Source organism: Sciurus vulgaris, assembly GCF_902686455.1.
Source record: "Sciurus vulgaris genome assembly, chromosome: 18".
Lineage (NCBI taxonomy): Eukaryota > Metazoa > Chordata > Mammalia > Rodentia > Sciuridae > Sciurus > Sciurus vulgaris.
In genome coordinates, this window is record NC_136479.1 from 27687372 (window position 1) to 27703510 (window position 16139).

The 16139-nt window shown below is 47.5% G+C and overlaps 2 protein-coding genes across 6 annotated transcripts in view; one reads left to right on the forward strand and one right to left on the reverse strand.

Annotated features, from left to right (window-relative positions):
- The first annotated feature begins 298 nt into the window (after positions 1–298).
- Positions 299–3071, forward strand: LOC306649273 (olfactory receptor 10AC1-like). Of its 2 annotated transcripts, XM_079120077.1 has the most exons (3): positions 299–349; positions 705–1703; positions 2999–3071. In XM_079120077.1, exons 1-2 carry the CDS (start codon positions 334–336, stop codon positions 1688–1690), a joined length of 1002 nt encoding a protein of 333 aa, XP_078976203.1. In that variant the 5' UTR covers positions 299–333; the 3' UTR covers positions 1691–1703; positions 2999–3071. The 2 variants fall into 2 exon arrangements, with proteins under 2 accessions (XP_078976203.1, XP_078976202.1); XM_079120076.1 differs by lacking the exon at positions 2999–3071 and having other exon boundaries at positions 705–2542.
- A 903-nt stretch (positions 3072–3974) lies between these two features.
- Positions 3975–16139, reverse strand: part of LOC306649317 (zinc finger protein 10-like) — a 73047-nt gene continuing 60882 nt past the window's right edge. For 3 of the 4 annotated variants that reach the window (XM_079120163.1, XM_079120166.1, XM_079120164.1), the window contains 4 exons: positions 14192–14233; positions 9142–9268; positions 8244–8339; positions 3975–5821 (listed from right to left, as the gene is read on the reverse strand). In XM_079120163.1, the coding sequence (XP_078976289.1) occupies positions 4737–5821; positions 8244–8339; positions 9142–9268; positions 14192–14233 (1350 nt within the window). In that variant the 3' untranslated portion in view covers positions 3975–4736. Of the gene's footprint in view, positions 5822–8243; positions 8340–9141; positions 9269–12593; positions 12711–14191; positions 14234–16139 lie in introns of all 4 variants that reach the window. The other variant, XM_079120165.1, reaches the window with a different exon arrangement.

A 16139-nucleotide genomic window follows, 5' to 3' on the forward strand; every position in this document is an offset into this window, starting at 1 on the left:
AGAAATGGCCAGCAAACAGATGAGAAGGATCATGTGGGCCATTGGCTGGGACCTGGGAGGTAGCATCCCCACTGGGGGCTGCAGGTGTAGAGAGAGTGAGATGAGTCTCCGTGAACAGGTGGTTTTAGCTCTGCTCAAGCCCCTTGACCCTCGTGGCTTTTATCTGCAGGACTGCCCACCTCTGTCCCTCACAGCACGCCCACTCAACGCAGAGGCCATCCAGGAGGACCCTGAACTGGACCTCCTGAACATCCAGGAGGTCCAGAGGCCTGCGACCATTTTCCCACCTCAGGTGCCAGCCCCTCGTCCTCCATCCCCCAGGCTTGAAAGAGGATGCCTGGCTCCTTAGGTAGGGACCAGGGGGTTTCTGAAGGCTGGGGTGACCTGAGAGGGCGGGAGAACTGGTCTGAAGAAGGTCCCAGGAAGCCAGGAGGCACACCAGGCACAGGAGGACAGCAGGAGGGGTGGACCTCTGAATTCCCCGAGGACTTCAGAGGACAGGGAACAAGGGGTGGAACATTCTGGATGGGGGAGGGGCCTCCAAGTTCCTGAGGAGTGCGGAGAGGGGTACGGAGAGCAAGAGATGGGCCTCGGAGGGCCGGCATGGGGTTCTTGGGCCCAGGAGAGGCAAGTGTCACCTATGTCCTGGGAGGCAGGCATCACTGTGACCCTCCTCCCTGGCCTGCATGCCTGTCCTCCCCCAGGTCCCAATACAAGCCACTGGCTTGAGTTCAACTGGACTGCCCCGCAGGAGTTTGTGATCCTGGGCTTCTCGGGGTGGCCCCAGGGCCTTCGGGTGCTGCTGTTTGCTCTCCTGCTGCCGCTCTACCTGGCCACCCTGGCGGGAAACCTGCTCATCCTTGTGCTGGCCCTGGTGGAGCCAGCCCTGCACACCCCTATGTACTTCTTCCTGGGTGCACTGTCCGCTGTGGAGGTGGCCTACACACTGGTGCTGACGCCACGCATGCTGGCGGGCTTCCTCTTGCCCCCTGGCGGCCAGGCTGTGGCCCCCTCCACCTGTGCTGCCCAGATGGGCCTCTTTGTGGCTCTGGGTGGCTCCGAGTGCCTGCTGCTGGCAGCTATGGCCCTGGACCGCTACTTGGCCATCTGCCGCCCTCTCTACTACCCTCAGCTCATGACCACAGGACTCTGCTGGGGCCTCCTGGCCTCCTGCTGCTTTGGGGGCTCAGTCCTCGCCTTAGGCCTCACCACCGCCATATTCCGGCTGCCCTTCTGCCGGGGCGGCCTCGTCAACCACGTCTTCTGTGACCTCCCAGCGGTTCTGGTGCTGGCCTGTGGGAACCGGGACCTGCAGGAGCGCGTGCTGCTGGTGGCCTGCCTGCTGCTGCTGGTGCTGCCCCTGGTCCTGATCCTGCTGTCCTACACCCGGGTGCTGGTGGTCATCCTGGGGGTTGGGGGAGCTGCAGGCCGCCGCAAGGCCTTCAACACCGTGGCATCCCACCTCACGGTGGCCGTGCTCCACTACGGCTGTGCCACCGCCATGTATGCCAGACCCCTGAGCAGCCGCTCCCTGGAGGAGGACAAGCTGGTCTCGCTCATCTACATCAACCTCACACCACTGCTGTACCCAGCCATCTACACGCTGCGCAACCGGGACATGCAGGGCGCCCTGCAGCGGGCAGTCAGCCAGAGGACCCCAGGGATGACCCACCAAGCTGAGATCACCTAATGCTGGATGCCAGGTGGCATCAGTCCTGAAACATCCCCACTGATGGAAATCTCGCCCTTCCAGAGCCATCTATGGCTCCCCAGTGCCTACTGGACATAAACCTGAGAATGGAACTGAAGGACCTCCAAAATTGGACTCCACCCTAGCTGACTTTGAGCTAGAGAGTTCTTTGCTGTGGAGAGATCTCCTGTACAGAATAAGATGTGCAGCAGCAGTATCCTGGTCCCTACTCATTAAACGCCAGGAGCTTCCTCCTCCTCTTCAGTTGTGACAATCAAAAATGTCATTGGACACGAACAAAGGTCCCCTCCCGAGGGGCAAAGTCAGACCTGGTGTTTTCAACAACTGCTCTAGCCATATAGTGTCTTTGGAAGAGAAAGAGGTACTGATGTACATGAAGTTTACATGTACATAATCTACATAATTGACTTACAGAAGCATTCTTGATAATAGAAAAAAATCAGAAATGTCCACAAAGGTCCACTAGTTATAAACAACTTGTGGCATATTCAAGCAACAGAATACTATGCAACAACGAAAAAGAATGAACTACTACCAGCCATAACAAAACAAACCAAAAAACAACCACATGGCTGTAATATGACATTTACGAAACAAGACACAGAGTACATACCATGGGATTCCATCCAAAGTGCAATGAAAAACTAATCCATATTGGCTGATGCCCTACAGTGTTGACTTGGGTTGGCAGGGGACATGGGAGAAGACTGCCTGTGCACTGGAAATGTCCTATCTTGGTTTGGGTGCTTATTTTAGGGGTACGTACATGTGCAAACTTTTATCAAGATGCACACTAGAGATCTATGTACCTTACAGTGTGTAAAATAAACTACAGCCAATTCTAGTTATTTATAAGGCGAGGCCAGCCTTCACACCCTTTCATACCTCTGCTGCTGCCTCCTTAAGTCCCTGGCATATTTACGCTTTCCTCCTGTGAAAATTCCTGTATAATCAAGAATCAGCCCAAGTACCAGATTCCCTGTGAAGCCCTCCTAGGTACCTTTCCTTTCTTCTTCTCAATTACTCTGTCGACACTTTAAGATTAATTTTAGCATCTGCCTCAGTCCCCACCTACCCAACCACCCACAACGAGACTGAGATCTTTAAGGTCATATTTTCAAGCCCTATTCTTTTGTTTCAAGATCCATGAACTTGGAGGTTCTTAATAGTTGATAGAGGAATAAACCATAGCACACCTGGGTTGTTCGGGGGTCTCATATATTAGACACCTGAAACCTACCAAGGGCAAGGAGGTAGCTTGCACCCTCCTCTGGACTCTTATTCTAGAAGCATCAGTGTTGGCTGTGAGGACGCAGGTGGGTAGTTCTTGGACCCAATGTACCAATCAATGCCAAGGAGCCTTGAAAGTAGCAGGTTTGTAACTTGGTATAAGTAACAATATTCAGAAAACCTGATAGTCCTGATTGCACCACCAAGACCAAGATCCCAGATTCCATGGAACTTAAGATGTCACTCAGGACTCCCTTTAGCCTGATCACCCCCCACAGGGCCCACATGGAAGCCGAAGACTTAGAGGCAGGATGGGCTCCGGTCAAGTGTGCCTCCCACCTCCTGGATGGAGAAAGTACATCTGCAAAGTGGCCGGGAGAGCGGTTACCAGCCAGCAAGAGGGAGCTCCTCGAAGTCTCGTGGAGGAGGTCTGTCACTGCCATCTCTAGCTTTGCCTTCTGCGTCCCCGGGACCAGACCCACATGGAACTCCTATCCCACAGCCCAGGGCCTCCAGGGTCCTTCCCCAAGTCCCACAGCTCAAGGGAAACAATCTCTCCCAAGAGATACTGGGACAGTTAATTTTTTAAGAGTTTGTTTTTAAAGCAGCTTGAGGTTCATAGCACAACCGAGAGGAAAGCACAGCGACACCCTGGCCTTGCTGCCCGTGCCTGAGAGCACAGCTTGGAATCTGGACTCAAGGGTGCCTTCCTCCAAAACACGTTCTCCTTCCTTCTGTTCCAAAGACCACAGCAAACTTTCATGTTAATAGTTCTGTTTCACCTGGGACATGAGCAGGCCAAATTCAAAGCCAGCTCAGATGAGATGCGGGGTGGTGTTCAGGACTCAGTGAGAATTCTTGGTCTGCCTTTTCCAGCTGCACAGACTTTTAAAGTTCTGCATTTGAGCTACTTGGGTGCCAGCCCCACCCTGTATACCCCTGCCCCCAAGTCTCGCTTCTTGTTTTCCTATAGACTTTCACATACAAGGTTCTAGACAGACAAAACCAGACCCACAGTGTAGCTATGGCATCAACTTGTGATTTTATTTCTGGTTTTCAGATCCCTCGACATAGCTGGCACCTGGGATCTGGATTATGCGTCTAAGACAATATTAGCTTTCTATTGTCCGTCATTTCTAGGCGTCTAAGTGGAAGGGCCTCTGTGTTAGGCAGTCCACCCTATTGCCAGAAAGGAAGCCCTAACCTTACACATTTAACATATAACTTTTGACTAGTTGGTTGGGAGAAATCACAAGATGTCCTGAAACAGCTTCCAGATTCAGGAGCTGTAACACTTGACATAGAACAACAGACCCTGGTAGGCGGTATTATATATGAACTTGTGGTTAATAAATTCATATTTCACTTATAATACATATTACAAAGACAGATGGTGGAGCTTCATGTAGAAAGCCTTGGATATATATTCTTTATATTGGGTGTCTGTAAATTCAAAATTGTTTTCACTAGTGCAACTCAAAAATACTCTCTAGGTAGCACACTCAGGAACATAACCCCACGAACCTCTGGAATTGTCGACACTTTTGAGATCTGCTGTGTTAATGACTTAATTTATTTCCACATTTTAATGCTTAATAGATCCACAGTTAACATGGATGCCCTTTATCATTATGCATATCCTATTAAAAATTATCACTCCACTGCCTCCCAGCCCTGTGTGCTTCCCGACTCAGCAGAGCGGCTGATCTCCCTCGCCTGCCTCCTTGCAGCTCCGAGGCTGCTCCACACCCACGTGGCCTCGCCTGCTCCCCTGAGGGGCTGCTCTCGCGTCCGGTCAGCCGTGCAGTTTCGCCCTGGTGTGGATCCGGTGGTGGCGGATGAGGTTGGCCTTCTGGGAGAAGGTCTTGCCGCAGTCCGAGCACTGGTAGGGCTTCTTGCCCAGGTGCGTGCGCTTGTGGATGATGAGGCAGGAGTTCTGGGAGAAGGCCTTGCCGCACTCGCTGCAGCCGTAGGGCTTCTCCCCGGTGTGTGTCCTCTGATGCAGGATGAGGTGCGACTTCTGGAAGAAGGCCTTGCCGCACTCGCCGCAGCCGTAGGGCTTCTCCCCGGTGTGGATGCGGTGGTGGATGATGAGGCAGGACTTGCGGGAGAAGGCCTTGCCGCACTCGCCGCAGCCGTAAGGCTTCTCCCCCGTGTGGGAGCGGTGGTGCTCCATGAGGCGGGACTTGTGCGAGAAGGTTTTCTCACACTCCGAGCATTTGTAGGGCTTCTCCCCAGCATGCGCCATCTGGGGTGCAGAGAGGCCTCCCTTCCGGGACACCCTGGGGCCACGACCGCGGTCTCCACTCGGTTTCCTTTTTGTGAGCCTTCTCCCCTTGCAAAAGAGAGCCCTCTCCCTGAAACCACCTCCTGGGCCACTGTCCCCGTAGGATCCCTCCCCTCGGTGCACTTGGTGATGGACGATGAGCTCCGACCTGCGGGAAAAGGCTTTCCCACACTTGGCACATCCATGGGGCTTCTCACCGTTGGTTCCCTGATCCGCACCCAGGGCTGCGTCCCTGCTTAAAGCTTTTCTGCACTGGGTACATTCCCGCGGACGCTCTCCAGGGTGTGGGGTCTCCAGCTTGGAGTAGAGAAACAAGTTTCCGTGACCATCGCACTCAAACCTCCTTCTGGCAAGGTACGCACTGGGACTAAATGCCACGCTTTGCTGAAGTCTTTCTCCGCATGAGTCACACGTGTGGGGTTGCTGTCTCAAGGGGACCAGGTGTGTGTTCTGGGGGTAGGTTTTTCCAAGTCCAATACATTCATGGAGCCCTCTGGTGATTAATTTCTTTGCATCTGGTGCTGCCACTTGCCCCAAATGTCTGTCTTGATGTTCCTGTCCTCTGTCTACTTGGGCATCAATTTGCCAAACTTCTAGGAAAAGAAAAAAAAAAAAAAAAAAAAACTTTTCATCTTTCCATGTATCATAGCATAGTTATTTTAGAAGTGTCTGGAGGGAGGGTTTATTTTGTGATTTTTAAGCCTAGTTGTCCAGACTGAAAAATAATGCTACTGTAAACACCTTCTAGTTCCTTGACTTTTGAAAAGAAGAAGGGAGATAGTGGAATGAGGGACGAAAGGGCCACAATACTTTGCTCTGAACAAGTCTGACCTGGCAGATTGACAAGATGATGCAGACACAAGAGAGCAAGAAAGAAATGCAGGCTCCAGGTGCCTCCCCACACCCACAGGGAAACAGGATCTGGAGTGTCTACCCATTTCCGTGGTTAGAAACTGGCCTTATAGGAAAGTGTTTCCAGCTTGTCCTGAGGACGTCACTAAATACAGAGCTGAGATTTAGTCAGCGGGGGACCCCATGGCTCTAGCTTCCCCCAGGTGAGGGGGGCCCAAGGAGATAAGGGTAGGTAGGAAATATGAGCAAAGACAAGACACACAAGGGTTCCCTGGGGAATGGAGAGAGGAGGTGTTTAAGATATCCGAGCGAAGGGTTTTAAGAATCTTTTTTTTTTTTTTAATTTTTTAGTTGTCAATGAATCTTTTTTATTTTATTTATGTATGGTGCTGAGTATCGAACCTCAGGGCCTCAACACATGCCCGGCAAGTGCTCTACCACTGAGCTACAACTCCAGCCCCAGCTTTAAGAATCTTATATGTCAGCTTCTTCATCCTGTGCATAGACCCTTACAAGCTTCTATCTTCATTTACCTTTTTAAACCACAGACTCTACCTGCCACTTCATCCCTGGCACCGATATGCACTGCAAAGATGTCACTCTTCTGTTCAGAACTCGTGAAGTTTCAGAGCCCAGCTGCTGAATCCCTAAGAGGTAAAGACCATGGATTGCTGATGCCCCATGAGAGGTTTCGGGGGATAGGGCTGAACCAGGGATGTTTTTAAAGCTCCCCAGGGGATTCCTGTGTGGATCCCCAATTAATAACAACTTCCCCGAATAAATGTTTGACAAAGATTCCTTTCCTAAAGGAAAGAGGGATTTTATAACTGTCCACCACCAACTTCCCACAGAAATAAGGAAAAACAGATTAAAGGCTCTTGTCCCCATAGGATGATACCAAGATGTTGAGGGAAAAGCTGCAGTTACAATCTCTTGGGCAGAATGAGGCCATGTCACACCATCTTGAAAGAAGAGGAATGTAAGAGTCATATGGAAAAGGGTAGCAGAGTCACCAGGCACATGAAGAAAGAGTGGCATTAGCTTCTAAGGTCAACTCAAACCAGAAATGAAATCAGAAGAACCAACTAGCAATTAGACCGTGCAAGTTTGTGATGTCTGAGAATGGTGTTAGAAGAAACAGAAAAGGCGGAAGGAGATCAAGAGAAATTCTGAAGTGGTGGGGGCAGGACTTTAGGGGATCAAAAACAGAAAACAGCAACATAAGAAGTTATGGAGCTAGAAGCAGAGTAGGAAAATCCCCGCTTCCCCAAAGAAGTGGGCGGGATTCGAACAATAGCTCTGAGTAACCGGGTCACTTAATTTTCTACTGCAGAATCAGGTGATAAAAGTGAACAAGTGCCTCATACAGGTGAACATGGACGGAGACAATGGTGACAGAGTCATCAGTTTACCCTGAAGCACAGGAATGGCTTTCACCTGCTTGCAGGTGTGAAGGAGAGGGTGGGAACAAATACAGCAGCACCAAATAAGTTTCGAGGCATTTCATGGAAAGATGAACAGAAGAGTGACAGGCGACAATAGCTATTTTAATACAGAGCAAATGTGAATCCCTAAACACGTGAGAAAGTCTGTTTTATAACATCAAGGGGAATGTACAAGATGGAAGATTCCAGAGAAAGACTGAGCAAGCGAGTTTTTATGGCAGAATAAAAGGATGCAGGAAAACAGATCTCTGGCTCAGTGGTAGAGCGCTTGCCTGGCATGTGTGAGGCATGGGGTTTGATTCTCAGCACTGCATGTAAATAAATGAACAAAAACAAAGGTCTATCAACAACTAAAAAAATATTTTTTAAAAAATCCAGGGAAAGGAAAGGAATCACGCAGTGATGTGCAGGTAGCCGGGATCACTTGGACATTTCAAGGTCTCGGGTCAAATATCTACAGCTGTTTGCAATGACCCAAGACTTTTTTTTTTTTTTTTAGTTGTAGGTGGACACAATACCTTTATTTTATTTATTTATTTTTATGTGGTGCTGAGAATTGAACCCAGTGCCTCACACATGCTACGCAAGCACTCTACCACTGAGCCACATCCCCAGCTCCAACCCAAGACTTTTAGGAACATTTACCTGGGAAAAGAAACCAAAGGCTCTGCTTTGGGCCCCATTCCCACGGTCCCCCTCTAGGCTGTCCTTGTCTCACCTGGAAATCTCCATCTGCGCATCTCCTCCTTCCCTGCCCATGGCTCTGTCCCCTGCTCCAGCCTGGAGATTACAGCTGGCTTGCCGACTTGACACCCTGTTCAAGAGACATAGTTACAGGATCTGTGCTGAGTTACGTGGAGCTTCTCAGCAAGCAAACAGTTTGGGCCACACACTGAAACACTGACTTCTCAGTCAAAGAACAGGCAGACATTCCACTTGAGAAGTGACTTCAAATCACAGTCATCCCTGGGTGTCTATCTGCAGGAAATTGGTTCAGGACGTTCCTTTTGAGGTACCCAAATCCCTGCATGTTCCAGTCCTTTATATGAGATGCATGGCGTTTACATAAAACTTATATCCTCCTGTGTATTTTTTTTTCAGAATTTCTTTTTTAAAAAATTTTAATTTGCTCTAATTAGTTGTACACGACAGTAGACTGTATTTATACATTTTGAAAGACATACATAAATGGAGTATAATCTCTCATTTTTCTGATCATACATATTGCAGGATCCCATCGGTCATGCAGTCGTATATATACATGAGGTAATGATGTCTGTTTCACTCTGCTATCTCCTGTGTACTTTAAATCATCGCTAGGTGACTTATAATACCCAACACATATAAATGCTATGTAGATAGCTGTACTGTATTGTTTAGGCAATAATAAGGGGGAAAGTCTGCACCCATTCAATACAGAAGCAACTTTATCCTGAGTATTTTCCATCCACGGCTGCTTGACTCTGCAGATACAGCAGGCTGACTGCACACCAGGTAAGATCAAGACACTGACTGCCGAAGCCCAAGGCCCATCACTCGGGGGTTTCACTGTTCACATAACTGAGAAAGGAAAGGTGCTCAGACGTAATCTGAGGACCAGGGAGAGCCTTCCTCACCCACAGAGACCAGGTGGCTGTAGGTCTCCAGCATCACCTCTCGGTACAAGATCCTCTGCACAGGGTCCAGCTGCTGCCACTCCTTCCGCGTGAAGCCCACAGCCACATCCCCGAACGACAGTGACCCCTGGAACAGCATGTGCCTGGTTAACTTGGAGTGATCAGCACTGAGTATAAGCAGCAAAGGCGAGGGAGGTGGATCTCACTGGGTCACAGGCCAGGTGTCCCCGGGTTGCGTTATCTGGGGGACTTAGCACACCCATCACCTTGGACTACCTTTGTGGGGAAGAGAAAAGATGATTTTAAAAGTTCTCACATGGGGTCTCCACTCCCTCCTCCAGCGGACCTGGTAAGTTCCCGCACTCTACCTGGGATTTGGGGCTGAGAGGTGGAACGCAGCACTGCCTTGATCTAAGTGGCCTAGAGTGTGCTGGGAGGAGCTGAACCACAAAGACAGCAGCAGAGCAAGGTCACCATGACATACATGCTTATGAAATGAAATTTGATGGACTGAGGTCAGGTCCAGCTGCACAGGAAGTCCCATCTGGGCAGTCACGAAAGGTCAGTGGGGCTCGGGGGCCTGCAGGATAGTCTTGTGGAGAAGGCTGGCACCAGTGAAGGAGTCCCGGGAAAGTCTGGCAGGAACCACAACGAGCTGATGATGGAGAGCAGACGTGTACTGACCATCGCAGCACAAATTAAAGGGTCCCCCGCCTTTAGGCAATGGAAACTCCTATTGAAGGAGAGGAACCACAAAAAAAAAAAAAAAAAAAAAAAAAAAAGAATTTGAAAGAAAGTCAGAAGACTCTGGGAGGGAGAATGGGGAAATAAATGAGAGCGCAATCCTGACCGTTAAGATGAGAAAGGGTAGAAATGAAAGCTGCAGCCAGAGGAAGCAGGAGGAGGATCCAGACGCTGAATGGGGCTCACCACCCCCATGAATTAAAAACCTGGATTTGAAATTTTTAACTTATACCAATTAGAAGAAAGAGTAAGAGGATAGATTTATTGAACGGAAATAAGGATTTAAGTCACAAAAGGCAAAGATCAAAAAGGAAAAGGTCCTACGTTCATGTATGAATCCACGATCGGTGAAACTCCACCTGGTGTCAAACCTCAAGAACGGGAAGTCACACTCCACGTGCGTATAATACGTCAAAACACTCTGCTGTCCTGTATATCTAAAAAGAACAAATGTAGCCAGGCGAGGCGGCGCACACCTGTAATCCCAGGGTTTCGGGAGGCTGAGGCAGGAGGATCTTGAGTTTAAAACCAGCCTTGGCAAAAGTGTGCCACTAAGCAACTCAGCGAGACCCTGTCTCTAAATAAAATACAGAATAGGGCTGGGGGTGTGGCTCAGTGGTGGAGTGCCACCGAGTTCAAGCCCTAGTACCCAAAAATCAAAAATTTAAAAAGGAGAAAATAAGAAAAAGGTGGGCAATATTACCTACATTTTAATTCATACAGATGCCACTTTAACGAAAATTAAAAGCAATTTAATTTAATTTAATTTAATTCCTGGAGAAATTTTCAGGCACACAGCTGACCACATTTCTGTGAACTCTCAGACAGCAATACGGAACGGACAAAGGGCTCCACGGAAGGCTGTGTCCAGGACGGGACGGTCCATCTACAGGAGCAAGAAGAAAATAAACTGAAACGGGCTCGTGGCAACTAATCAGAAAAATGAAATTTAGAAAATAAACACCAAAAGCCACCTCATCAGTGAACACTTAAAGTGTCACAGAAAGGTCTCAAGGCATCTCACACTGAAAGAACCAAAGGATGCAGAGAAAAAGGAAGCGGGTGGGAGCACCGAGCGGCCCCCAGCCAGAGAGGAGTGGAACCAGGCACAGCCAGGCTCCGCATTTGCGCCTCTCCACCGGCAAACGCGCTGGCAGCCAGAGCAAGCTGAACAAAAGACAGCAGTGGTGCCATTGTTTGTAACAACAGAAAGAGAAGACAGCCACCCAGTCTACAGGGGCTGGGACGAATGGACCCCAGCTTTACCATTTCTACAGATGGTTTATAGATTTGCATAAATGCAAATAAAATATTAAAAATCAAAAAAATATTAAAATATCAACTTCACAGATGTATTTCTGGGAAAGAAGGAGAATGTAGAAAGGAAAAGGGAACAGGAAGCTCATCAGTTGAGGGGACTGGCTTGGGCTATACACAGCTCTGGAGGCAGAATGCCAGGGTTTGAATCCTAGCCCTGGCACTTGCCAGCTGTGTGACCTTGTGCAAGTTACGTTCCCTCTCTGAGCCTTAATTTCTTAATTTGCAAAATGGGAACCATGGAAGTATTCTGCCTCTTAGAGTGCTAATGATTAAGTCAAAACACACTGAATACTTATTGCTGAGGTCCTCAGTTATTCATGTTACTGTCAAAAGATCTGAAAACAACAGGACAAAATGTTAACATTTATTTAACATTTATTCATTGTGACAGGAATAAGGTCTCTTGGATCTTTTTTTCCCAGTGCCAGGGATTGAATCCACAGCCTCACACCTCACATAGTAGGTAAGTACTCTACCACTGAGCCACACCCTCAGCCTGGGTCTCTTAATATATTACCCTTACTTTTTTTTTTTTCTTAATTTTTCAAGATTAAAAAAGATCCCTGCTCAACCACTTCTCCAGCTTCCCAAAAAGAATGCTGAAGAACAGCAGACCTATCTTAAGAAAACAGAGTACTAAAGGAGCCCTCCTCCAACAAGCAGACCACATGAAGCTTTGAGAACAAGCAGTGTGCCTTTGGGATGGGACAGACAAACTGACAGAGTAACTGCAGACACAGACCAAGAGTTCTGTGGGAATTGAGCAAGTGACTGAGAATGCATGTAAACTTTAAGTGCAAGTTAAAAATGCAGGTGTTCCGTCTGGTGCGGCGGCCATGGGCATCCTGAAGGAAACCAAGTTAAGTGTCTGCCCTTGGCTACGAGAAATCTAAGTTGGGTTAAGCTTTAGACAGCAAAACAATGAAATGGGGCTGGGGATGTAGCTCAGATGGTAGAGTGCTTGCTTCACAAGCATAAGGCCCTGGATTTAATCCCCAGCACCACAAAAAAAAATAAATAAAAAATAATTAATTAATAAAATAAAATAAAATGGCAAAATTATATTGCTCAGGGGATTCTGATGTTGTCACATGACAAATGTGACCTCACACTGATAACAGCTCTGAAGAAGAGTGAGCAGCGTGGGGCCTTCCTCATGGAGGCTGGAGAGCTGAGGAGCCCCCTAACATGTGTTGCTCCTGCAGAGAGATGAAGGATGTGCAGACTTATGTAGGCAAATGGGTGGCCTGAGGTGTCCCCCACGCGGATGCAAGTAGGAGCAGAAAGAGATGAGGGGAGGGCAAACCAGAAAGGAGCATGGAGCCCAGACCACGCCGAGAGCGAGGGCATGTCACAGGATGATGTCCTGATCTCTCCAGAAAACTTACAACCGAGGGTGAACCACTGAAGCCAATGAGCTCTGACATCAAGGCTGACTTATCACACACTAAGCCTGTGCGGCCTGACAAATATCACGAGCTGAAAAGTTTCTCGTAGTCACTTTCCTAGAAAGTAACAAGAAATGGGTGAAAGTAATGTCACTGAACTCAATGTGTCCAAAATATAATCGTGTATTATATAATCATTACTTAAAAGTCACTGATACATTTTTCACTATTTTTCACACTACATCTCCAAAAACCTAGTGTGAAACTTATACCTGCAGCACATCCCAGTTAAGCCACCATTAAATGGTTAAAATAAAATTCAATACTTGGGACTGGGGTGTGGCTCAGTGGTAGGGCACTTGCCTAGCAAGTGTGAAGCACTGGGCTCGATTCTCAACACCACATAGAAATAAATGAATAAAATAAAGATCTATCAACATCTAAAAAAAATACTGTCAAAATGATGCAATTGTGTTTAACAGAAAAATATTTTCCTCTTGTCTAGTTTTAAAATGTGAATGTAAGTTTAAAATGCGGTTGCGTAGTAGACACAGCTCAGGGCTGTCTGTGGACTCGGTGTGCTTCCTAACCCAGCTCTGGTTGGCCACCAGCTTCTGTGACTTCAAGGACTCTGACTGGTGCTCTTCACATTCGTGAACTCCTAGAGAGGCCCTTCAAGAAGATGCGCTTTGAGGATGCTGACAAGCTGATGCCACATAACATCACTGTCATCAGAAGAACCTAACAACCAAGGGAAAAAGGACTTAAGGAGGTCAAGGGCCGAGGATGAGGACTGAGCCCCGAGAAGAGAGAGGAGGCCTCCTCCTCACCCTTGAGGAGAATAGGCCGATCTCAGATTGTCTTCCTTCCACGTCTCTTCCAAAGGCTGGAACTTTGAGCCATTCCCTCTCCATGTGTCAAAAGTTATAAGGGGGTGCTGGGGAGATAGCTCAGTTGGTAGAGTGCTTGCCTCACAAGCCCAAGGCCCTGGGTTCAATCTCCAGGACCACAAAATTTTTTTTTAAAAAAGTTATTATGGAAAATAATTTGAAGAACAATTTGTTTTCCCATTCCTCTAGCTGACGGGGTATTCTGTCCAGGTCAGCATGAGCTGAAGCAGGCTGCTTCTGTAGACCTGAGCGTTCTGATTTCCTGAGCGACCGTCTGCCTAAGCACACACACCGGTACTCATCTCGGGGCAGTCAGGAGAGCTCTGCCCTTGTGTTTGTTTCAAGGTGTTGACTTGGGAAACTTCCTGCTACATCTCATATACAAAGATCCATTTCTAAAATGCCTAAACTGTATTTTCCCGGAGAAGATGACATGCTTCTCCCAAACAGACAACATGAATTCTATATTGGATGGATTCAGCTTCTTTTAAGTTACAGAAATGTCGATGTACGTTGAAGGGGCACCATGTGACTCTGGCAACCTCTGCAGTGACTCCTCCCTGCCCTCCTCAGGGCCCGAGTGGTCATTCTCTTCCTGTCCTCACTGATCCTGACTTCTGCTGCATTATTTTTTGGATTGGGTGCATTCTTTAAGATCCTGAAATCCCTGGGGAAATGAAGCACAGTGAAAAGAAATGCCACACTCACCTGGGACATGATCCTCCCCTTCTGTCCTGGGTAGGTAGACACCTGTGGGGAGAAGAGGACATGATGAGCCAGGTTGGCCTCGTGGACTCTACTTACCTGTGTGTTCACCCCAGGCTTCTGCAAAGGAGCCCCGTAATCACAGTGAAACCCTTGCCTTAGAAAGAGAATGGGGTACCAATCTTGTAAGGCTTGGTTTTGCTTCATTTTGCAGTACTGGGGATTGAATCCAGGGTTGCTCTACCACTGAGCTATACCCCCAGCTCTGCTCAGGCTGGCCTCAAACTAGCAATGCTCCTGCCTCGACCACCAGAGTCACTGGGATTACAGGTGTGCACCACCATGCCCAGTAAGGCTTGGTTTGAATGCATACATTTGTGAATATATACATTTATGTCTTGGTAATCAATGTGCAATTTACTACAACCTTCTATGCCCCAGAAATTACAATTTGGTGAAACTCTGAAGAAAATAAATAATATCCAAATATAGAAGACTTGCTAAATATACTACATCTAAGACTTGCTAAATATACATTTATTATATAGCTAATAAAATCACGAAAAAAAATTAGTAACATGTTGATAAATGAAAAAGGGGGTTGAAAATTATTTGAGCCAGAACACACACAGGATTCAATCTCTGAAATGACCTAAGATAAAATGCTAGTAGTCATTAGCTTTGGGGAGTAGACAATGATTTGTGTGTGTGTGTGTGTATACATACTAGGGATTGAACCCAGGGGCACTTAACCACTGAGTCCTTTTTACTATGAGATAAGTTGCTTAGGGCTTTGCTAAATTGCTGAGGCTGGTCTTGAACTTGTGATTCTCCTGCCTCCCAGCCTCCCTAGTCCCTGGGATTATAGGTGTGTGCTACAATGCCTGGCTAGATAATGATCACTTTAACATTTGTTTCTTTGTACAGAGATGAATTTTCTAAGCTTTTCTGTGACAAACAGGCATTTCAGATATGATCTTTCTTTAAAGATTTTGTTTTGTTTTGCAGTGCTAGGGATCAAACCCAGGCCTCCTACATGCCAAGTAGGCGCTCTGCCACCAAGCTACACTTCCAGCCCCCGTGTGTTATTTTTAAAATATCTGTAGGCTGCTAATCATCTAGCCCAAAGCTTCTATCATCAGTTCTGCCCTCAGAGTTGAGAAATCCATTGGAAAATATAAAAATTGGCTTTTGTAGGCAGAGTTCATTAAATGGAGCTTATGAACAGTGGCACTCAATCCTGCTAAATTTGGTTTGTTTGCCCTGGTCTGGCTCTGCCACCTACAAAACATGGCATGAATTTTGCTGACTCCTGCATCCTCCTGTTTCCTTGTTTCCCAGGAATCAGGAGCACAAAGCCTGAGGAACTGCAGGAAGCACTGGCCTTACCTACCTATCACTCCCCTGAGTAGATTCTGGGTAGGCCGTAGAAGCATCTCCCCAAAGTCAGCAAGCTCACCTGGAGGCTCAGTTCCCGAGTTGATCCAAGAATTCAGCAGAGACACTAAAACCCTGCAGAATCAATGGTAACTCTATAAATAATCCTTAAAGTGTTTTTCAAAAATTGGAGACTATCTACAATCTTGAACATGGAGATCAGTTCATAATTATGATACAATTATAGCATGCCAAGTTATGAATCAATTTAAAATATTTTAGAAAATGAATTTGGCATGGAAAGATCTTCCAGCCGTACTAGTAAGGAAAAAAAAAAAAAATCAGAATCTACACGAGTGTGTGTGATCCACAGAGTAATAGGAGGTAGATGGCATTTTCCCAGATGCTTTGGAATTTTAGCTAAATCCCAAACACCCAAAATTCTGGAGAGATGCTAGATATACCCTAACAAATTCCTCCCTTTAGGAGAGGGACATGACAAAAGGACTTTCTGCCCCTCCAAAGCTCAGAGGAGGCGCTCCAGGAGAAGCTGGCAAGGAGCCCCGAGGGTGCC